This window comes from Antechinus flavipes, chromosome 2 (genome assembly GCF_016432865.1).
Source record: "Antechinus flavipes isolate AdamAnt ecotype Samford, QLD, Australia chromosome 2, AdamAnt_v2, whole genome shotgun sequence".
Taxonomy (NCBI): Eukaryota; Metazoa; Chordata; class Mammalia; order Dasyuromorphia; family Dasyuridae; genus Antechinus; species Antechinus flavipes.
Window position 1 is genome coordinate 57873162 of NC_067399.1, and position 24356 is coordinate 57897517.

Consider the following 24356-nt stretch of genomic DNA (forward strand, 5'->3'; position numbering starts at 1 on the left):
CCAGCAGACTTTATAAAAGTTTTTTGTTGAGCTGGGCTTGGTGGTGTGGGCCTGAAGGCCCTGTGACTGAGGAGTCTGAAGCGGGCAGCTGACTTAAGCTTGGGAATTCTGAGCTGTAGAGAAGGGCTAAAACAGATGCTTCCTAGCTGTGTGAGCCTGAACAAGTCACTTAACCTTATTTGCCTCAGTTTCCTTATCTATAAAATGAGCTGGAGAAGGACATGACAAACTACTCTGTAGATAGTCTGTATCTTTTCCACCAAAAAAAAGCCCAAATGGGGCCACAAAAAAATGGGACACAACTGAAACGATAAAGAGAAGGCGAGCCACTGGCCACTGGTTTTTCAATGTTATTGTTATTGAATCATTTCAATTGTGTCCCATTTTTTGAGGCCCCAATTTTTTTGTTGCAAACTCAGGTTGGTAAATTGCTTTATTGGGGTTCCTGCTGTTAGGGAAAGACATCTTCTGTCTATTTTATATCTGCTTAAAAATATACATATTGTACAATTACTGTTGTATATTTTGTATATACATATTATCTTCTCCATCTACAGTAAAATCCTTGAGGGCTTGACTGATTTATTTTTGTCTTTGTATCCTGATTGCCAAATACTGTCCTTAGTATACAGCAGGTGGTTAATAAATGCTTTTTGATTGATTGTTAGCCTTTGCTCTGCTTTATGACCCTGAGCTTTCTGTATCTGGGCATAAGATTCCTATGTATAAAATGAAAGGGTAAGTTTACATGACCTCAGAGGTCTCTCCCAACATTTTATGATTCTTCTTCTTCCATTCTGCCAAGCTTGATATGAAAACACCTACAGTATCCACTTTAAAGATGAATAATCTAAAATTAGGTCCTAGGGAGACTCTGCATGCTGTATATTCAACAAAGGAAACAATAAAGCATAAGGCTTAAATGTCTGACCCGGAACAGCTGGGTTCAAATCTGATGCATATTAGCCATGTGATCAAGGACAAATCAATCTCAGCTAATTCTCTAACGGCTGTATGGGTGAGTAGCAAATCTGCTTCAAACTTCTGGAAGAAGTTTCCAGATCAAGAGCTCCCTATGCCAATGAAATCAGTATAATCCAGCAGAATAAATTCTGAAGACAGGGATTGAAATCTTGCCTTTGATACATTCATGTTTTGAACTTATTCAATTAATGTTAAAAATGTCAACATCTGACAATAATTTCAATCAGAAAATACATATAGTTTATCATAGTCTATTGTGATCTTGGACAAGTCATTAAGTCACTGATTTCCCCTGGCCCTTAATTTTCTCTTTTATGAGAGGGTTAGATAAGATGGTCTGTGAGCTACAGCTGACTTTTTGATCCTATAACACAGGTCCAAGTTCAAAAAGAGAAAAGGGGCTCTAAGAATCTAGAAGCATATAATTCACAAACACACACCTTTGAAGATTCGCTGATCTTGTACGGACGAGATACTCTTGTCTGTCTGGCCCCTTCCATTATAAAAGGATTGGTAGTATTCCTACAATGATAAAAAAAAAGACAGAGAGAGACAGAAAGAGAGAGAGAGAGAGAGAGAGAGAGAGAGAGAGAGAGAGAGAGAATCATTGAGCATATAATATTATTGTCATTTACTAGATTCACTTAAAACTGGCACAGACCTACAGTTACTGGATGCAAGAAGATGGGAAATCCTGGAAAGAATAGGAAGACTAGATCTTAAGACAGAGATGGAATCTAATCAGCTCCATTACCGTCTTTTTTTAAAATTGATTATAGTGAAGAGTCACATGTAGTCAATGAATGAATACCTTCTATCTTCTATTTCCCAGCAAACCCATTTGTAAATCATCACCATATCTTTCATGGCCTGTTGGCTCTGAATATAGTTTATAAACACTGATACACGCAGCTCTGTCCTTTGGCTGAATCAGAACCCCTAAAAGGAAGACCAATATGGACATCTGAAGAAATCATAATGAATGAATATTGTGTGCATGTATACATGTGTACACATATATGTATGCATACCCATGACTACATTTGTATGCATCGATATATGTACACATACATGTTATTGAATGGTTAAACACAGTTCAGAAAATTTCTTAGAAAATGGTGGCCTTAGGGGCAGTTAGGTGGGATAGTGGGTAAAGCAGCAGCTCTGGATCGACCCATGTTCAAATCCAGTCTCAGACACTTATTAGCTGTGTGACCCTGAGCGTATCACTTAACCTGGATTACCTTGAACCTGTGTTAATCTGGTCTCAGATAGTTCCTAGCTGTGTGACCCTAGGCTTGCTGCTTGGATTGCTTCCAAAGAACAAATATGGCTTTGCCCAAATTTCAAGGTGTAGGCAGGAAAATGTGTCTAGGAAATTTAAATTCAACAATTATTAAGTGCTGACTGTATGCAAGGCACAATGCTACTGTATAGGGTACAAAGATAAAGTTGCCTTCAGGGAGTACTTTGCCTATTGGGTGGGTGTGGATTCCAACAGGTGGGGGTGAGGAGTTCAATGGTAAGTGTTTTTGAATTAAGCTAGGTCCCAATTCTTTGCTCTGCCAGAGTGGTAATTTCAGGGAAGTCACTTGAACCCTGAGGGCTGCAGTCTCCTCAAGTGTAAAGTGAGACAGGTAGATCTGATAATCTCTGGGGTTTCTGCCATCTCCAGCAGTCCACGGGGCAGATAGCTGTTGATAGATTTTGGGGGGAAGAAAAATAGGGAAGGCACAGGGGACCTAAATATAGTGGGCAGGGGGAAGGTGAGTTGGAGAATACAGAGCTGGCCTTCTTACCTGGCTCCAGCAGCAGATTATTTGGGGGCAGAATTGCCTGAGTTCATGTTAACTTGAAGAAGGGTCCAGGTTATCACCACACGGAAGAGTGAGAACGATCTATGCAGATGGCAAAGCAAGGAGGCATGGGATGACCTGGGCATGGGCTCAACACTTGGAACAGGAGGGAAAAGGCGGCAGGGTCTTTCAATTTCCTGGATAGAGTGAATCCAGAGGAAAATACAAGCAGGTTTTACCCGAAGATTTTACTCCAGGTCCCACCGCAGGAGAGTGAAAAGGACAAAGGCTGTAGATCCAGAGGATATGAGTTCAAATTCGAGCTCTGCTAACTACCGGGTGACCCCCCAGGGCCAAAGACTTGCTCTCTCAGTATCCCAAGTTCATGCTCTACTAAAGCGGGGATTGAAGAAGATGGCTAAGGTCCCTGCTACCTCGAAATTCTATAACCTAAGTACAGGTATCTAGCGTTTAAGCTCCGTGCCCTCCGAGGTACTTGATCGATTCTTCAGGGGCTACCCTGGCAATTCTGGGTAACGGGAGGGAGGGAGGAAGAGAGGGGGGCGGTTTCTGACTATGGACTGGCAGTTCTCTCTCTACCTCCCCCACAAACACCTACACAGCCAAATCCAAAGCCTTGCCTCTGCCAAAAAATACCCACTTACCCACATCCACCCACCCACCCACCCAAAGCAACCAACCGAGGTTCCTTCCAAGATCCTAAACATTCATGAAAACAGCTACTGCGTACAGGCTAGGGGAGAGACAAAGTTTGGATAAAACACTAACCCTGCTCTCAAGTAGCCTGCAGTCTTGTCCGAGGACGAGACACAATGGAACATAGAAGAAAAGGCGCCCATTGAACAGATTTGGGGGGATTTACTTTAACCCAAAACACACAATTGGATCATTAAGATTTACATTCTCGTAGGGGGCTGGGCTCCAGACGTGCTAACCCAGGCAGAGGTAAGAAAGGATGGAGGGGGAGGGAGGGGTATCGGCCAGCTGAAAGGCAGGTACAAAGATTCTGGGTCCAAGCAGGACCTCTGACTGCAAAGGGAATTGGGGCGGGGGAGGCGTCCATGCTTTGTGAGGGGGGCAGCTGGGACAAGGGATGCAGAGTGAGAAGGGAGGGAGGAAGGGCAGGAGGTTCGGGAGCTGACACCGGGGCCAAGAGGACCAACCTGGTGAGGTGAGCGCTGCGCGGGCGGTCGCCGCTACAGGCTGGCCGGAGCAGCTCCGCCGGCGCCCGCGCTGGATCCCGATCCCCGGCCGGAGTGGCCGGGCGGCGGCAGCAGCGCGGCCGGCCCTCCGCCGGCTCGGTCCACAGCCATGGCTCCGCCAGGAAGTGCTGGGCCGAGTGAAGCAGAGGCCGGGCCAATGAGCTCGCGGGGAGCGAGGGGCGGGGGCCCTGGAAGAGGTGGGCTCAGCCCCGGGCCAGCTGACGCCGGCCCGGCCGCAAACAAACAACCAGCAGCCGGGGCCCGCCTCCGCCTCTCCCTCCTCCCTCCCTCTCCTCCTCCTGCTCCTCCCTCCTTTCCTGCTCCTCTTCCTCCCGCCTCCCGCCTCCCTTTACCTCCTTCCTTTCTCCTTTCCTATCTCCTCTCTTTTTCCTCCTCCTTTTTCTCCTCCTTCCTCCCTCCCTCCTTCCTTCTCTACTTCCCTCCCTCTCTCCTTCCTTCTCCTCCCTCCTCCTCCTCTCCCTCTCCCTTCCTCCCTCCCTCCTTTCCCACCTCCTTCTTCTGTCTCCCATCTTCTTTTTCCTCCCTCTTTCCTCCTCTTCCCTTTCTCTCTCCTCTTCTTCCTTTCTCCTCCTTACTCAGCTTTCCTCCTTTCTCCTTTCTCTTTCCCCAAAATCCAGAGACATATTTGACCTTGATGGAGTCCCCGCTGCTGACTCACTTGGAGGAGCACAGGACAGGTGTGGGACAGAAGGAAATATTTGGAACCTAATATTTCAAGACCATAGGCTTTAGAACTGGAAGAGACGCTCTTAGTTCAGGCCTCTCTCCCTCGCACCGCCCAAATTCAGAAACATGTCCATATTCCTATGTGATGGGTATGAAGTGACTTAGAATCGTAAAATGATAGAGTGGGAGCCGGAAAAGATCTCAAAAGTTACATAAGGAAACTGAGGCAGGCCTCCAGCAGGGTAGGAATTGTATTTGCCTTTCTTTGCATCTCAAGCTTGTTTACTGACAGAATAATTGGCTCAAAAAGAGACTTCCCAAGTGTCCTCAGTTAACATAGGTGTAGGAGAGCCAGTACTTGATCTCACATTCTCAGACTCCAAACCTCTCCGAATTTTTGACACCATGCAGGCTCCCACTACTAAGTGCTAGAGACAGAAGTTGATCCCATGCTATCAGTTCTAAGACCAGTTCTCTTTCCAGGTCATCTTCTGAGAAATAACTGTAAACTACAGGAGATGCAATGCAAACAGCAAATATTCCAATTTTCCTGTCTAAGTCAGAATATGAACCAAGGCCAGTCAAGTCAATAACCATTTATCCAGTGCTACTTTGTTGCAGGTACAATGCTAAATCCTGGGGGCTACAAAGAAAGGCAAAAGACAGTTTCTGCTCTGGAAGAGTTGGCAAAAGTAAAAGGAAAGAAAAATACAAACAACTATATAAAAACAAAGTATTCTTTCCTCCATTCTAGGTCACCTCATTGAAGCTCCACAAGTAGCTAATAATAGGGATGCATTCTAGGCAGAGACAGGGAAAGGTGATGCAATTTTTATGACCTTTTTTTTTTTTTTTTTTTTTTTAAATCATTGGAAATCTTGGCTATTTCTGTGTTATTGCCAGGTTTTTATTTGTTTGTTTTGTTTTGTCCCATACCTATGATTTCAATAGTATAGGGAACTCCCAGATGAGAAAACTCTGTTTATCCAAGCAGATCAGCGTATTTTACAATTTAGAGAGTTGCCTAGGAAATCGTAATGTTGACTTGCCCACGGTTATATAATATATGTCAGTGGCAGGAACCTGGACTCTGGGCCAGCTTCTTAGGCACTTCTCTGACAGGTTGTGCCTCACTTTTTTCAAACTGCATGATTGTCAGCAATTATAACTTTGCCCCCCAAGAGTCTTTGACCCAAAAGACCTGACCTTTCTTTTGTAGAATTTTTCCTGCTTTCTTGGTGGGACTCAGTTTTTGCTAATCTGGGAGAATCCTGGTTTATAGATGGTAGGATTGGGAAGGGATTTCAAAAACTACCTAGTATAATCTGCTCGTATTACAGAGGAGGAAACTGAGGCTCAGAAAGATCCAAGAAAGTGCCTAAGTAAGAAGTGCCGGAGCTGAAATCAAAAACAGGTCATTAGATTCCAGACCCTATAATGTATCCATTGTACCATACTGCCTTACTGACATTAGGTGTCCAAATCTGAATGGCAAACACTAAGTATATAGCTTAGGGATCTGGGGTCATGTTGGTAGCAGACTGAATTAGGCACATTGGGAAAAGATCCTTCTGGATTCATATAGGCAGCCTGAGTCTCAAGCCTCTCTGATCAGTGACTTAGGGAACAGATGGCTTGAATTCATAGAGCTCTTTAAAGTTTGTAAAAGACTCTACAAATATCATTTTACTTTATCTTCATTAAAGGAAAAAAACAACCAGGGAAGTAGGTGCTATTATTACCCTTATCCTATTGTTCTGTCCCTTGCTCTTGAAAATGACCAATGACATTGCTACAGGGATGTCTTGACTCACCTGTGAAACACGATGTGGAAACAGAGGCAGCTGGAGGTTAGAATGATTTGCTCAGAATCACAGCTAGTGAGACCAGATTTAAATTTAGGTCTTCCTGCCTGCAGGATCAAGTCCAGTCAAGTTCACAAGCATTTAAGAACCTACTATGTGTCAGGAATTGTACTAAGAGCTGGAGATGCAAAGAAAAACCAAAAAACCCAAACAAACAAAAAACCCAAACAAAAATAAATAAAAAAGTTCCTGCTCTCAAGAAGCTCATAGTCCAAAGAGAGAGAAGATGCACAAACATCTATGTAGATTTTGTACAACTGAGATATATATGATATAAATTGGAGATAAGTTCAGAGGGGAAAATGAAAGAAAACTAGGAAAGGCCTCTTACAGAAGACTAAAACCTGAAGGAAGCCAGGGAAGGTGATGGAGTTCCAGGGATGGGATAGATGGAATATCTTTTCCCAAGAATAATAAGACATTGTCACTGCAGCTAAATGATGCAATGGATGTAACACTGGACATAAAATCAGGAAGAACTGAGTTAAAATCTAACTTCAGATACTAGCTGTGTGACCCTGTTTATTTCTGTATGTCTCATTTACCTCATCTGTAAATCAGGTATCATGCTGGTATTTACTTCCTAAGGTTGTTTGTGAGGATCAAATGAGATAATAATGATAAAGAGCTTAGCGAAGTACCTGGCACTTTTGTAAGCACTATATAAATATTTAATGATGATCATCTCAGAAAATGAAGAGCTAAATTGTAAGAAGACAGGAGAGGAAGGAGAGGTTCAAGTTTTGGAGAGCTTTGAAAGTCATGCAGAGGATTTTATAACCTATCTTGGAGGTGATAAGATAGCCACTGAAGTTTATTGAATGGGGTGTGCAATGACACAATCAACCCTGAGCTTTAGGAATATGGATTTGACAGTTGATTGGAGGAAGGCTGAATATGGGGGAAAGACCTGAGGCATGGAGTCCAAACAATAGGGCATTGCAATAGCACAGTTCCTGCAATCAAATTTAACACAAAAGGAAGCTGAGAAAGTGGGGCAAGTACTGGGTGGGGGCATGTTACTGAAATCTACAGGAGCATATAGCTAGCTAGGTGAGAAATGATTTGGTTGCCTTTGTTGTTGCTTAGTGGTGTCTGACTCTATGTGATCCTGGACTTTGTCCATTGGATTTTCTAGGCAAAGATACTGGAGGGGTTTGCCATTTGTTATTTTATAGATGAGAAACTGAAGCAAATAGGAGTTGAGTGATTTTTTTCAGGGTCACAGCACTAGTTAAGTATTTGGATTTAGACTCAGGTCTTCTGATTCTGGTGTGTCCCGGTGCTTTATCTACTACACCATTTACCTGCCCTTGTTTACCCTTACTGAAGTTCTAAGAGGATCTCTTCATCTTTATGTTCTCCTGTCTGACACTGGGGTTACCAGGGCTGATGGGTAGTTATGAAATGTGAGTTGCAGGTTTGAAGTGGTCAGAATAGAGAAATCCAAAGAAGATACAGCTTAACTTCCTTAATGGAGGTTTAGCTCTTCAGACTGGTTAAGGTCTTGCCTATGATCACAAAGCTAGTAACTGAAAGAGCAAACACAGATTTGCATACACCAAATTGGTTTTTTAAGGTTTTTTTTTTAAACTAGATCAAGTTTTTTTTTAAAATTATTTTAAAAATAGCTTTTTATTTTTCCAAATACATGCAAAGGTAGTTTTCAACATTCATTTTTGCAAAACTTTGTGTTGCATATTTTTCTTATTCCCCCCTCACTCCCTTCTCCTAAAAAGCAAGCAATCTGATATATTTAAGGTTTTTCTTGGCATTATATAATGATATAAATTAAACACTTGAGATTCGTCTAACTCTATGTCCATATTGGTCATGCTATGTAAGAAAAACCAGTATTTCAAGGGTTCTTGTAAAACACTGGTACATAGTTATAAGATTTATTATTACTCATGCTAATTAGTCTGATGGAAATACCAGTTGGACTTGACTTCTTAATACTAGCAATCAATCCTTTCTTAATCAACATTTCAAGACAATACAAATATCATTCCCTCTAGAAACAAATCATCAACTCGATTTCCTAAAGGTCCAGGTAAGAATGGCTTATATCAAGTGTCCAAAAACTTTTTTCTACGTAGTAAGAAGTCATGTGGGACCATTTGATAAATTTTCCATCAAGAAGCACTGCCCTCAGTAGAACACAAGAGATACTTAAAGTCTCAAGTAATAGGGAATGGGGAATACAGGAGCCTCCCTTCATCTCAGCTTTGGCTAGATTTATACAGCTCTAAAACTCAGCGGGGAAACATTAACTAAACTCAAATTCTGGTTTATAATTTATTACATAATTTGTTTACCACATACTCTGGTTAGTGGTTTATTACTAAACTAATGCTGCAGTTATTTATATTATTTTCGCATTGGTGGTCTGCTCTATCAGGAATCCATGTATGATTATCAGTTCTTTGGGTGAACATATGTTGCTTACCAAATTATGCCCCACAAATGCTTATCCTAATTTAAAAAAACAGCTTATGTAAGCTATTCAGTCACAAAATGGAATAGGTTATGCTAAGTTAATAAAGTTATTTTCATTGTAGGTCTTAGCTATTTGTGTGTCATGGACCAATTTGGCAATCTAGTGAATCTTTTGGACCTCTACTCAGAATCATGTTTTTAAACACATAGAATAAAAATGTATAGAGTTATAAAGGAAACATTAAATCATTAAAATGCAGTTATCAAAAAAAATTTTTTTCCAAATAAAGTCATAGGGACAGCTAGATGGCACAGTTGATAGGATGCTAGTCCTGGAGTCAAATTCAAAGAGCCTGAGTTCAAATCCGAGATTAGAAGCTGTATGCTTCTTGGAAAGTCACTTAACCCCGATTGCCTTGACAAAGGAAAAATAGGTCATGGATCCCAGGTTAAAGGAAAAATAGGTCATGGATCGCAGGTTAAGAATCCCTGCATTATGTAATCTGGATCTGATTCTAACTACAGGCAGCAATCCTCAAAAACTTAAAAGTAGCAACTGGGTATCTTGATAGGAAACAGAAAGACAAAAAAAGCAAATGGCCTCTGATCTCAAGATTATACTTTATTTGGAAACTATGGATCCATATAAACAAATACAAAATAATTCAAAAGAAATTCAAGGCCATTTTTGGTTTTGGAAGTAGAAAAGCACAAAAAATTGTAGGAAATCAGGAAAGCCCTTCATTTAATCAATTTAGTTCCCAGTATGTGTCAAGCACAATGTTAGCCTCCTACTTTAGGTAGGAGGTGGTACTTGAGCTGAGCTTTGAAAGAAAGTAAGAATTCTAAGGGGACAACTAGGCAGCACAGTGTATGACACACCACTCTGGAGTTAGAAAGACCTGAATTCAAATGCAGCCTGTGTGATCTTGGGTAAGTCCCTTCATTCTGTTTACCTTGTCTATAAAATGAGCTGGAAGGAAGTGGCAAATTACTTTAATATCTTTGCCAAGAAAACGCTAAATGGGGTCATAAAGAATCAGACATGATTGAAGACAACTGAACAAGGCATTTTAAGAGATGAAGTTGAGGAGAGAGGAAATTCCAAGAAGCCATAGCCTGTCCAAAAGTATACAGAAAAAGAAATTGAGTGTAACAATGGTAGGTATTATTGTGGGGGACTCAAGAGGCAGCTCATCTTCCCTTTCTCCTTTGCTTCCTTCAGTCTCACCCAGTTAAAGCAATTAATTCACTTTTTACACTAGGACAATATAATGGACAACAGATTTGGTGGTAGGAATAATAATAGTATTAATAATATCTTGCATTTATATAGTGCTAGGCACTTACCAAGCACTCTATAATTATGGTCTCATTTGGTTGTCACAACAAATGTAGAAGTTATATTTTATTATTTCCCTCATTTTTTTAAGTTAAAGCTTTTCATTTTCAAAATATATATATGGATAATTTTCAGCATTCACCCTTACAAAACCTTGTGTTCTAATTTTTTTCCCTCCCTTCCCCCAAGATGGCAAGTGATCCAATACATATTAAACATGTATAGTTCTATAGATATTTCCACAAATTTCATGCTGCACAAGAAAAATCAGATCAAAAAGGGAAAGAAATGAGAAAGAAAATAAAATGCAAACAATAACAAAAAAGAGTAAAAATACTACTTCCACATTCAGTTCCCACTGTCCCCTCTCTTGGGTTAATAAAATAAGATTTATTAGTGCAAAACAGGGCATGACTAGTTAGCATTACATCCAAGAAAGATCTGAGGGTTTCAGTGGACTACAAGTTCAATGAGTTGATATTGTGATATGGTAGGCACAAAAGCCTCTTTGTTGATCCTCTTTGGGGTTTTCTTGACAGAGATACTGCAATGGTTTGCCATTTCCTTCTCCAGTTCATTTTTTATCAATGATTAAGCGGAAGCAAACAAGGTGAAGTGATTTGCCCAGAATCACACAGCTAGTAAGTATCTGAGGCAGGATTTGAACTTAGGTTTCCTGACTCCAGGTCCTATGTTCTAGTTAACTGTGTATATTGTACATATCTTAACCAAATTTGGTGACTTGGTAATTAAGCATCAATTATAATTTTGAGAGGTCAGATTCAGATGTGTTCAGAAGCTGGATTGTAAAAAGTTAGTGGAAAAGTTAATGAGAAGAGAGGAAATGGAATTGGTAAGTATAGCATGCTGTCCTACATTGCCCATGGCCTATTGGATGTTTCTATGTGATTGTCCCATAGGTGTCTGAAATTCAAAATGCTCAGAACACATCTCATTGGCTTCCTCTTCCTAACTTACCTTTCAGTCATCCATGTTCACAGTTTGAGATAATCTCTTCCAATGTTCCCTAGCCCCAATTTTAATATATTGCCAAGGCAAGTTTTTTCAAGAGTCTTCATTGGGAAATGAGAGTGTAGTGAGGCTAAGTGAAAGGTTTTTTTGTTTTGCTTTGTTTTAGATTGATGATTATCTGAGCCTGTTTGTAGACAGTAGGGAAAGAGCTAGTAAATAGTGATTAAAGGTGTGTGTGTGTGTGTGTGTGTGTGTGTGTGTGTGTGTGTGTGTGAGAGAGAGAGAGAGAGAGACAGAGAGAAACAGAGATAGATAGATAGATAAAGAGACAGAGAGAGAGAGAGAGACAGAGACAGAGACAGAGACAGAGTTAGAGAGAGAGAGAGAGAGAGACAGAGAGACAGAGAGACAGAGACAGAGACAGAGACAGAGAGAGAGAGAGAGAGAGAGAGAGAGAGTGAGAGAGAGAGGAGGTGGAGGGAGGGAAGGTAGAAGAAAAGAAGGAAGAGATAGAAAGAGAGGAGCAGAAGGGAAGGAAGAGGGAGGGAAGGAAGGAGGGGATGGGATCAAAGGTACAAGTAGAGGGATTAGCCATGGTTAAGAGAAGGACTAACTTCATTAGAAATTTCAATAAAAGAGGCGTGAATAGAGGATAAAAAGGAATTTTGAGATATAGAGTAAGAAAAAAAGAGGATGCACTGGGCATCCATCCAAAAGCAAAGCTTCTGTTCAGTCTCACTGAGTGACAGGAATGGCTTACTTTACGCAAATTTAGTATGTGGTTCAACAGTTCCTCCCCCCAATACCACAGGCTGGCTACAGTTTCCAGTTCCCTCCCAACTTTGTACAGTGAATATATCTATAGAAAGAGATACACATAACACATACAGAGCATATGGTGGAGATTTATTGAAAAACGTGGTGTGAGGGGTGTGTGTGTGTGTGTGTGTGTGTGTGTGTGTGTGTGTGTGTGTATGTGTGTGTAGATATAGTCTATAGAGAGATGGAGCATGTTATAGTGGATAAAATATTGAATTTAGGAGTAAGGAAAAAAATTGGATTCAAATCCTGCCTTCTTCACATTGTTTATGTAATCTTAGATCAGTCATTTTATCTCTCTGAGCTTCAGTTTCCTCGTCTATAAAATAGGAATAATGAGTTTGGTGCTTACCTTACAATATCCTTAGGAGGCTCGAATGGCAAAATGTCTATGAATTGCTCTGCAAATTTTAAAAGCCCAGTTAAATGTCAGCTATTCTATGATTATGGATAAATATAAGTTAATATTCTCAGAGAAGGAATAAAGTTTGGCAAACCTGAACTGTTCCTCAAAATGAAGGCTCCAAGATGAACTCCCCAGTGAGAAAAAGAGGTCAGCATAGTGGAAAAATGTTTCACAGTAAGATGGCTAGAGAAGGCTCCAGATACTGACAGAGTATCTAAGATGGGAAAGTGGCCAAAGTATGATGGCCAAATTTGGAAAATCAGAAGCAAAACTGGAAGGGGTCAGTGAGAACTAGCCTACTTTCTCCTCCATAAGAGTCTTTCAAATATTTTGTCAACTATCAGCTGTCAACAACTATTCTGTCTCCAGTAAGTCTTTAATTCTTTATATCATATGAACCCATAGATTTCTCCCTTCCTGGTTGGGTTGCTCTGGATGCTCTTCAGCCAGTCAATGTATTTTCTCAAATGTGGTATCAAAATTACATATGACATTAATAGTGTGATCTGACCAGTTCCTGGATACTATTCACATTAGCTTTTGTGCCTACCATATCACAATATCAACTCATTGAACTTGTAGTCCACTGAAACCCTCAGATCTTTCTTGGATGTAATGGTAACTAGTTATGCCCTGTTTTTCACTAATGAATTTTATTTTATTAACCCAAGAATAAGGAGTTTCAATAAAACCATAAATCAAGCATTGTTTATTGATGATCACTGGGCATGGAGTCAGGAAGATTCATGTTCCTGAGTTCAAATCTGGATTCCAACACTTACTAGCTCTGTGACCCTGAACAACTCATTTCATCCTGTTTGCCTCAATTTCCTCATTTGTAAAATGATCTGAAGAAGAAAAAGGCAAACCATTATAGCATTTTTTAAAATCATAAATCCCCAAAAGGATTATGAAGAGCTGGACACAACTAAAATGACTGAACAACAAATAATCCACCATGATAATGAGTCATTTAGAATTAGAGAATTAGAAGAAGCTCCTAATTTATTTTCTCCATCCCAGCACTTAGTATAGTGCCTGGGACATAGCAGGAAAGAAGAGGGAGAAAGAGAAGGAAAGAGAAAGAGAAAAAGCTAAAGAGAAAAGAAGGAGGAGGAGGAGGAAGAATGAAAGAAGGAGGAAGAGGAAGAAAAAGAGTAAGAGGAGAAGGAAGAGAAGAAGAAGAAGCAGCAGAGAAGGAGGAGGAGGAGGAGGAGGACAAGAGGAAAGGGGAGGGGAAGGAAGAGAGAGAAAAGAGAAAAGAGAAGAGAGATTGGTATCAAAGTTACAAGTAGAGGAGTTGGCCTTGTTTAAGAGAATTAATTAATGCTTGCCAACTTGACATAATTGCCCCATACATTTTTGTAAATATTGTTGACAAGTAATCATCTAACTACCCTTTGAAGACTTTCAATAAGGGACAACCCACAAATTGCTTCCTAAGGCAGCAATTTCTACTTTCATATAGCTCTAATTTTTAGGAAGTTTTTCCACTTGGCATGTCCTGGAATTGACCTGTGTTCCTGCTGCCCCATTGATGTGACTGTTCTAGCATACGGTCATGTTTCTCTGTCTGAGACACTAAATCATCATTGTCTCCCACTGATAACAACATTGTTCTGTCATTGTTTCCTTGAAAAAACATAAATTCCTTTTTTTGCTCTGTATATTTCTTGTTCCATTGATGCCATATTGATGTATGTTGACTGGTAATTCATGGCTATAAACTTTCTCTTGATCTTAAAAAGAGGCTACAGAAAAGTGAAATCTGGAGAAACACAGCGACAGAGAAGAGTGGATATGGAGACTGAGACCATTTCCTGGAGCAAGGTCAGCATCCTTGACTCCTTCCAACTTGTACCCACTTCTCCCAGGCCTGCCCACAATGACAACATCAAAGACTGGATTTATAGCAGGGTCCCTGATTCTAAGTCCATTTACCTTTCTGAACTTGAAGGAGCTACTTGATGAGATCACAGAAAACATAGAAGAACAGATGCATATGGATCTATACAACTCTCCTCCCTTGTCCTGCTCCTACAGTGAGTGATCTCCACTTAGAACTGTAGTCAGGTGGGACCAGAGAGCATAAAATGTTAGAACAAGCAGAAGTCTTAGAGATTTAATCTTGGATTAAATCCAACACCTCATTTTACAGATAAATAAATTGAGAACCTGTGACTTCACCAAGCTAATTAGAGGCAGAGCTGGGACATAATTCTCCATTTCAACTGCCAGTAAAGGAAATAAATTAAAAAATAAAGCACACACAAAAAGTGAGGAAACCCAGGACACAGCAAGGTCATTGTCTCAGCTCACCAGCTGGGAAACAAGGGCCTGAATGAGCCAGTTTGAATCAATTCAAGCTACTTTTGCTTTAGCAAAGCCCATTGAGATGCCAAGAGATAAATCTCAATGGCTCTGAACTGTGCCCAGTGCACAGTAGGCTGCTGTTGTTACTAAGAGGGAAGGTATTTCTCCTCTTCCCTTGTGAACATAATTGAAAGAGGCTATTAATGTGCTGCCAGGAGCATTACCTAAAGAATGCTGGATTTGTAAAGGGAGGGAATCTCACTAGGTATCAACTTCTCACCATCAATGAAGCTTTGACTAGAATAGGGTCTTGTCCTATTAGTAAATGCTTTGGGGAATAAAAGGAAAGGGGAAGAACATTGACACACTGGAACAAATCCAGAAGAGGGCATCCAGGATGGTGGGAAGCCTGGAAAACAGCCCATAGAAAGATCCATCTAAGGAATTGGGGATGTTTAGGCTGGAGAATCAAGGGAGAGCATGATAGCTGTGTATGATGTCATGTGGGAGCAGATTCAGTCTTGTTCTGCTTTGCAGTTGCAGAGAGACAGATTTCAGCTCAATATTTAAACAAAAAACAAATAACTCGTATGAGTTAAAGAGAGCTGAAAATAGAGGAATTACCTGAAGCGATAGTGAGTTATCTACTTGGCCATAAAGAGGATTCTAGCTTAAGCATAAGTTGGACTGCTAGACCTCTGAAGCTCTTTCCAACTTGATGAGCCATAATATGTAGCACTGAAAAGGATCCTGCCTGAGACCATCTAGTTCAGGAGTACTTAACTTTTTTGTATCGTGGGCTGTTTCCAGGCAGTCTGGTGAAGCTATGGACCCCCTTCTAAGAATTATGGTTTGTAAAATATAGAGAATTACAATTATATTGAAATATATTGAAACTTTTTTTTGGGGGGTTGCCTTTTTATTTATTTTTAATTTTTTAAGTTATAGCCTTTTATTTTCAAAATACATACATGTATAATTTTCGACATTCACCGCTACAAAATCTTGTGTTCTAATTTTTCTCCTCCCTTCCCTCCTCCCCCAGTTGACAAGTGATCCAATATAATGATCCAATATCTGATGTGAAACATGTGCAATTTCTCTATAAATGTTTCCACAAATATCATAGCAAAATATTTTTAAAAACAAGTTCATGGATCTCATGTTAATATCCTTAATTCTAGTTTACTTCCATCTTCATCTCTATTATGTATGCTATTTTTGGCTCTAAACTCCAAGCTCTTGACTATTTGAACTATAACTTCCCCTGTCCCCCTCAAAATAACTCTCTGATTGCCTCATATTTCCCCACCCCAAGTTAACATTGAGGAATCCAAAAACATAGTTGTTGTCTAAGTCTCTGCAGATAGGGATAAACAATCTCCAAGTCCCACACAAACATTCAAGGTAACATACATATATTGGCTGTTATAAGATTGGCTGTTATTTATTCCTATAGAACATGAGAGTGCAAAGCACTCCTAAGAATCCACAAACAATGCAGAAAACATATAGAGGATTGAGAAAAGCATATAAACTAGTTTATTTACTTCTCCTTTTTCATAAATATCACTTTATCACACAGTAACTAAAGCCTTCCAGACTCAGTACCACCCTGTGATTTGGGTTCTCTTAAGATGAAGCAACTAGATAGTTCAATGAATAAAGTGCTGGAGCGGGAATAAAGAAGACCTGAGTTCAAATCCAATCTCAGATGCTCACTAGCAGTGTGATCCTGAGCAAGTCACAAACCTCTGTGTGCCTTAATCTATTAGAGAAAGAAATGGCCAACCCATCCAGCATTATTGTCCCCCCCAAAAAAAAACCTTCTGGAGTGTGGAGGCTGCTGAAACTGAGTCAAGTTCCAGGATGATCCAACAGTTTAAAAAAAAAAGGCAGGTTTTGAAATCCAGAAAGTCAAGAAGTAGTATCTTCTTGACATACAACAGCCTAAGAGTCCATTACCTTATGGTTCTACTCTTAGACTTTAGACTCCCTTGAAAAGAAAAACATAGGGGGATACTAAACAACTAAATTTCTTTCTCTCTGGGTCCATTTGATTAATACACTCTCATATGGATTACAAAACCCAGCTTCCTTTCTCTTCTATATAATGCCTTTAATCATTTGCCACTTGTTTCCACAACCAACAATCACGTAAATCATCCTCTTCTCTCTTGCAGACACATATTGCTCAGAAAATTCTCTTTATCTCAGTAGAAGCTTAGATTCCCAAACTCTTCAACTTGAGGCTATCCATGAGACAACTCATAAAGTTAGTGCTGACAATGAGCTGGAAGGCCCTGTCCTTGGGTTACATTGCCTTGGAAATTCTTCCCTCTGAATTGTTAGGGACTTCTCCAAAAAGCTGGTGGTTCAGGGACATATCTGTCTGCTTTGCATCTCTCTAACACTGCCATTAATGTCTTTTGGGGAGGAAAGGGGTATTTGGGGGAAATCCCCTTTTTCCTGCTTGATGGGCTGATAGGACCCCTCTGGAAGATTGGTGGAAAAGTTGAAAAGAGCTCAAATTAGTCCATGAGCATGTTTTATAGGCAGCACAGAGAAATGAGTCCTCCCAACAAAGGAACATCCTCTTATGTATCTGAACTAACCAGTTCATTTTTGCCAGCTCCCAGCAGTGGGAGCACCTAGCCTCTAGGTGGTACAAAGAAGAGCCTTCAAAACAACCAATTTATCTTCAAAGCAGGCCCTCATCAGTGAGCCTTAATCAAGTAAGACTTTAGTTCTCTTAAGAAGATGCCAATTGGAACATCCCCATCCTAAACAGGAAAATCTCAAAAGGAACAAAAATTCACTGCCCCGATCAACTCTCTAAATTGAATTCTTTTTTTTTTTTTAATTTTTATTTAATAATTACTTTATATTGACAGAATCCATGCCAGGGTAATTTTTTTTTTTACAACATTATCCTTTGCACTCGTTTCTGGTCCAATTTTTTCCCCTCCCTCCCTTCACCCCCTCCCCTAGATGGCAAGCAGTCCTTTATATGTTGGATATGTTGCAGTTAAATTGAATTCTTAATATTATTTTTGTGTGTGTGTCAGACCAGTAAGGGGACACAGTGGATGGAGCTTGGACCTGGAGTCAGGAACATCTGAGTTCAAATCCAGTCTCAGATACTTATTTGTGTGACCACGGGCAAGCCACTTAATATGTGTTTGCCTCAATTTCCCCGTCTGTAAAATGGGGATAATAACACCTACATTCCATGGATCAAATGAGATGATATTTATAGATCACTTAGTATAGTACCTGGCACAGATAAGGGGCTTAATAAATACTTCTTTTCACTTTCATGGACCTTTTTAGTAGACTGATAAAATCTATGGACACTGTTAGTTGTAGGAATATCTGCAGACAGGTATATTAGGATCAACTGTGATCTAAAACTGGGTCTAATGAGTACATTAATTTTTAAATGGTCATGAGTAAAAACAATATTTTGAGATATCTACAGCAATTGTACAAAACTTATTTGTATTCATATTATATAAAATATTAATTATAAATATGTCATATTTATAATTACTCTTTGTGACAAAATTACAAGTATTGCTATTATAACTATGGTTTATCGTCTACATTCAAAATTGAAGGAGATACTATTTCTATTAGTGGTTAGTGAAAATAAATGCCTTTTTTTTTTTGTCCATACAAGTTCTTGAAATATATCCATGAAGTTCTTGGGAGTTTAAGAATTCTCACTTTCCATAGATATGATCAAACAGGCCTGAGAAAGGAAGTGATCAATTCAAAGTCACATGGTTTGGTGTTAACACAGCTGGGACTAGAATCCGGATCTTAAAGATCTGGTAATAGTGGAACCAGAATAAAAATCAAAGAATTTTACAGCTGTAAGAAACATCAAAGGCCATCTATTCCAACTCCACCTAAAGTTTGAAGTACCTAGGGACAAGATTCTAGGTTTCCTGACTCCTATGTGTTTTCTCTTTCTATCACAGCACATTACAATCAGTTAATAGTTAGCCCAAAAGCATTTATTAAGCTCCAACAATGTACCAGACACTGTGCTAAGGGAACCAAGGAAAGGAATAAACATTTATACAGCACCTACTATGCACCAGGGACTGTGTTAAATTCTACAATTGTTATCTCATTTGATCTTTATGACAATCCTGTGAGATAAGTGCTATTATGATCACCATTTTACAGCTGAGGAAACTGAGGCAAATATAGGTTAAGTGACTTGCCCAGGATCACACAGCTAGTAAATGTTTTGAGCAAGATTTGAACTCAGATCTTTCACCGTGCCACCTAAATGATTCTAAGCCCTGGAGCTACAAAGAAAGGCTGCTGTCAAGGAGTTGTAAGCTAGCAGCTAAAAAAAACCATTGCATACTACCTTAAGAGCATATACGGTTTTTCCATTTTATTTTCTTTTTACTCTGAACTTAAACACCAAATAAAGAGAATATTTCTACATTCATTATGGTACAGTAAGGGGAGACTGAACAAGGACTTGCAAATCTCTGCTATAAAAGGCTTTTTAAGTACAGGACAAACTCAATATGTAACTTTCAAAACTGGCTACCTAATCATCCTGATCATCCTGTCTTCTCTTTTTTTTTTTGGAGGAAGGTGAGGTTACCTACCCCTAATCAATCTTTCTGTCCCAGGTCTCCTCTTTCAACAGGAAAGAAAGAAAAACAAAAACAAAACCCTTGTAATAAATATGTATGATCAAGTTAAACAAATTCCCACATATCAGGTCTAAAAATATACATCTTGTTCCATATCTTAAGTCTATCAAATAGTTTGCATTGTTATGAATTCTCTGAAGCCCTGCACTGATCATTGCACTGATCAGAATTCTTAAGTCTTTCAAAGTTATTTGTTTTTTTACAATGTTGCTGTTGTATAAATTGTTCTCCTGGTCTTGCTCATTTTATTCTACATTTGTGCATATAAGTCTTCCCAGATTTCTTTAAAATTATTCCTTTCATCTTTTTACAGGCTACACTCATATACCATATTATTTTTTAGCCATTTGCCTGCTATTTACTATTAGTAGGGACTTCTTTAATCTTTAATTCTTTGCTATAACAAAAAAAAAAAGATGCCACAAATATTGTACATGAGTGTTTTTCTTCTTTGATTTCTTTGATATATAGGCCTGTTTTTGGTATTTCTGGTTCAATTAGTTCCCAATCTAGTGAATACATGCTGTTTAGTAATTTCTTGGTCATAAGTTACTTTTTAAAATGACTGAATTGATTCAAGGCTCTACAGACAATACATTAGCATGTCTGGCGTTCCCTAACCTCTCCAACAATTGTTATTTTCCTTTTGACAATTTGCCATTCTGATGGATATGAAGTAGAAGCTCAGAAAAGTTTTAATTTTTATCTAATTATTAGTGATTTTAGTATTTTAAAATGTGATTGTTTATAGCTTGAATTTCTTCCTACTACATGTTCATATCCTTTACCATTGTCTATTGATGAATGACTCTTTTTATAAATTTTAATCCATTTCTTAATATAACTTGGTATTGAGAACTTTATTAGAGAAATGTGTTGCAAATATTTATCCCCAGCTAACTATTTCCCCTTTAATTTTTTTTTAACTCTGTTGGTTTTGCAGAAACTTTTGATTTTTGTGTAATAAAAATTGGCTACTTTATAGGCTATGATCTATTCTATGTCTTGTTTGGTCATAAATCCTCCCCTCAGCCATAATTCTGATAAATTAATTTCTTCTTTCTCTTCTGTTTTACTGATGCTCTGATCTTTCATCTCTGAGTCATATATCTTTTTGGAACCATCTTGGTATATATTAAAATATATTGGTCTAAATTTAATTTCTGCCAGACTCTTTTTCAGATTTCTCAGCTGTTTTTGTCAAGTAGCAATTCATTTATATTTTGGGTCTTTGGGTTGGCATGCTGGCATGTTCAATTATTTTTGTACATTCTATACTTAACCTGATTGACCTTTCTAATTTTAATTCATACCAAATAAAGTGTTTTGGTGGATATTGCTTTGTAGTTTAGTTTGAGATCTTGTACTGTGAGGCTTCCTTCCCATTCTCCCCTCCCCACCCCATTTCCCTTAAGATTCTTAACCTTTTGTTCCTCCAAATGAGTTTTACTATTTTTTCCTAGGCCTATAAAATAATCCTTTGGTAATTTGGCAGGGCACTGAATAAGGAAATTAATTTAGGTAGTATTGTCATTTTAATGAATTGTCTCAGCCTACCCAGGAGCAATTAATATTTTTCCAATTATTTATGGCTATATTTCTGTAAAAAGTGTTTTGGAGTTATATTCATAATAGTTCCTGTTTATATTTTGGTAGGCAGACTGCCAAATATTTTATACATTCTACAGTTATTTTGAATGTAATTTATCATTGTATCTTTTCTTGCTTTTAAAAAATGTAAGTTTTATCTTGTAATATTGTGGAAGTCATTGTTTCAATTAATTTTTAGTTGACTTGAGGGTTTTCTAAGCAAGTAATATCTTTAAAAAAGCTATAATTTTATTTCCAATTCACCTTTTTTATCTCATTTCAATAGTTAGTATTTTATGTTTATATCAAATAATAGTTGTGATAGAACTATCAATAGCATTAAGCTATCTAATCATGTATGATTAGACCTGAAAGGATAAAATTCTGTGAAGCATTTTGGAGTTTAACTTTGCCCATTTTTCTTTTGCAATGCAATTGTTAGATTTAAAAAAAAAAGAATTGATACTTGTTCCATAATTCAAATATCAGGTAAAAAATGATACATTTCCATTATCCAAATGCTAAGCTTTTTTTTTCAATAGACCTACATATTTTATTTGTTCCCCCATTCCCTATACTTAAAACATTGTCCTTTCTCACTTCTGCTTCTAAGCTTCTCTTCTATCTTCTCAAATTCTATCTTCTGTTAAGAGACCTTTCTCAGCTTTTTTTTCTCCGTTATTGTTTGTACCTTACCTCTGAGATCATCTTTCATTTATATAGTATGTGTCTTGTAGATATATAGATATTTACACATTGTATCCTTCCTTAGAATGTGAGCTTTTTGAGGACAGGGGCCATGCTTCTGACTTCTTCATATTCCTAGTGATCTAACACATGGTGACTACTTAGTAAATGCTTATTGAATGATTGACAATGAACATCCTCCTTTTACCCTAAATCTCATTGGAAAAGCTTCTACTTTATCTCTATAACATGAAAAGTGAAATCTTGGTTTTTGATAAGTAGTATTTGCCTTATTAAGTAAAAATGCACATATCCTATGCTTTTCAATATTTTTAACAGAAATGGATGTTATATTTTGTCAAAAGTTTTTTTCCTGTACCTATTGACATAATCACATGATTTTATTATTCTTGCTATTAATATGGCCCATTATATTTCTAGTTTCCCTAATATTGAGCTAATCATTATTACTGATATGAATCTCTTCAGAATATATAGTAACACTTTTGACATACTATGCTAGCAGCTTCACAAATGTTTTATTTAAAAACCTTATGTCGATATTCATTAGGGATACTGATTTATGTTTTCTTTATCTATTTTATCTCTTCCTGGTAAAAATGTGTTTACAGAATGCTGGCCATACTTATTTCTGCCAGTTTTTAAATGTTTTGGCCAATTGATGGTTCAATAATTAAGAGTTGCTTTGACAATATTAGAACAAAGCCAAGAATCTGAAAAATTGCTAGCATCTTTGCCAAATTGTTCTGGCTTAGCCCTCACTAGACAAAATTTTGAGAACTACTTTTAGTATGTGTTCAAGTAATGAAAAAGCAGTTTGGCATAATGAACGGAGTTAAGTCCTGGAGTCAGGAAGATGGCTATTTCTGATAGACTGGTGCTATGATCATAGAGAAGTCATCTCATTCCCTCAGTGTAGCTAGTTATTCTCTAAAACTGGAAATGACAAGTGAATTGCAGTCCTATATTGGTAGAGGAATGTTTGCTCCTTAAGAGTCCCTTGAATGAATGAAAACATAAGTGTAGACCAAAAACAATACTAACACTGACATTGTATTTGAAAAGTACTTTTCCCATTGCAATGTTGTGAAGTAGTATGAATATTATTACCACCTTCATTTTGAGATGGAGAAATGGAGGTTTGGAGAGGTATAATGATTTAATTAAGGTTACCTGGTGAGGAATAGATTCAATTCCAAGTCTCCCATCATCCTCCTTTTTTATCATTTATTTAAAGAGCTAAAGTACCCTCAGTATCAGATTAAAAATGGAGGGGAGGGAAATCATCTCTAATTCTACTGCTCTGTTGATGTTCAGTTATTTCTAACTCTTCATGACCCCTTTTTGAGTTGTCTTGACAAATACTGGAGTAGTTTGTCATCTCCTTCTCCAGCCCATTTTACATGAGGAAACTGATTGCCCAGCTTCACACAGTTATTTAAAAAATAACAAATTAAGATCATAGGATTGAAAGCCATAAGGAATCTGTGAGATTATATAATTTTATTTCCTTGTTTTATAGATAAGAAAACTCAGCCCAGAGAGGGGAAAGTGACTGGGCTGAGGTCATATAGTTTATAAGTAGAAAACTTGAATTCAGATCTTCTGATTTTCCATCTGGTTCTCTTCTACCTTATTATAGGGAATTTCCTCTCTTATTTATATACTATATTATAAAAGTTCAGAGGGGAAAAGGATTTGAGTGCTCCCTATACTCTCTCTTCCCTAGACTCCACATTTGTTTGTCCACAGTGTTCTTGTCCAGGACTACTGAATTGACTCTCCTGGAAATGACAGTTTCCTTTCTGGATCTATCAGAGGGACTTCCTGCAGGGAGGCAGCTGCTTTCCTGAAGAGCACACACAGCAGGAAGAATGGCCTTGAGAAAGATGACAGAAATATCTCTGGGAGGAGACAGGACCTCCCTTGGGGTAGGTCAGCATTTGGTAATTCTATTCTTGAATATCTTCCCACCAAGAAAAATGAAAAAAAAAAATCCTCTCGGCACAATTGAAGAACTCAAGTTGTCTCCACACATCAGGGAACATGTGATCCTTTGCTGTGACACATATTTTTTGATTCTCTGTATCCCCGGGCTCCCGCCCCCTCAGGAGCTCCAAAAATTTTTGGAAGGAAGCTATGTGTTAGTGGTTTGGGAAATCCTTAAAATAGTCTTAAGCATTCTGAGTTAGCTAGTGTAGTGATTAGCATGCTTGGATTTGGACTCAGGAGGACCTAAATTTAAATTTTACTGCAGACACTTATTAGCTTTGTGTTCTTGGGTCGACCCCAAGCCTCAGTTTTCTCATCTGCAAATAATAATATCTACTTTGTAGGGCTATTGTGAGGATCAAATGAGATGACATATATAAAGTGAATTGTCAGTCAGCCAAGGGAGGGAAAGGGAAAGGGAAAGAGAAGGGAAATAAGCATTTATATAGTGTTTACTATGTGCCAGGCACTGTGTGAAGAAAGCACTCTGAATACAAAGAAAGGGAAAAATAGTCCCTACACTCAAAAAGCTCTC

General features: G+C 38.5%; 1 protein-coding gene across 4 annotated transcripts in view; it reads right to left on the bottom strand.

Moving 5' to 3' along the window:
* Nucleotides 1–24356, bottom strand: part of KLHL36 (kelch like family member 36) — a 61291-nt gene that overhangs the window by 22025 nt on the left and 14910 nt on the right. For 2 of the 4 annotated variants that reach the window (XM_051974921.1, XM_051974918.1), the window contains exons 1-2: nucleotides 3965–4080; nucleotides 1425–1506 (exon numbers count right to left, since the gene is read on the bottom strand). In XM_051974921.1, coding sequence (XP_051830881.1) covers nucleotides 1425–1484 — 60 coding nt within the window. In that variant the 5' untranslated portion in view covers nucleotides 1485–1506; nucleotides 3965–4080. Of the gene's footprint in view, nucleotides 1–1424; nucleotides 1507–2783; nucleotides 3051–3964; nucleotides 4081–24356 lie in introns of those variants that run through there. The other 2 variants (XM_051974920.1, XM_051974919.1) reach the window with 2 other exon arrangements.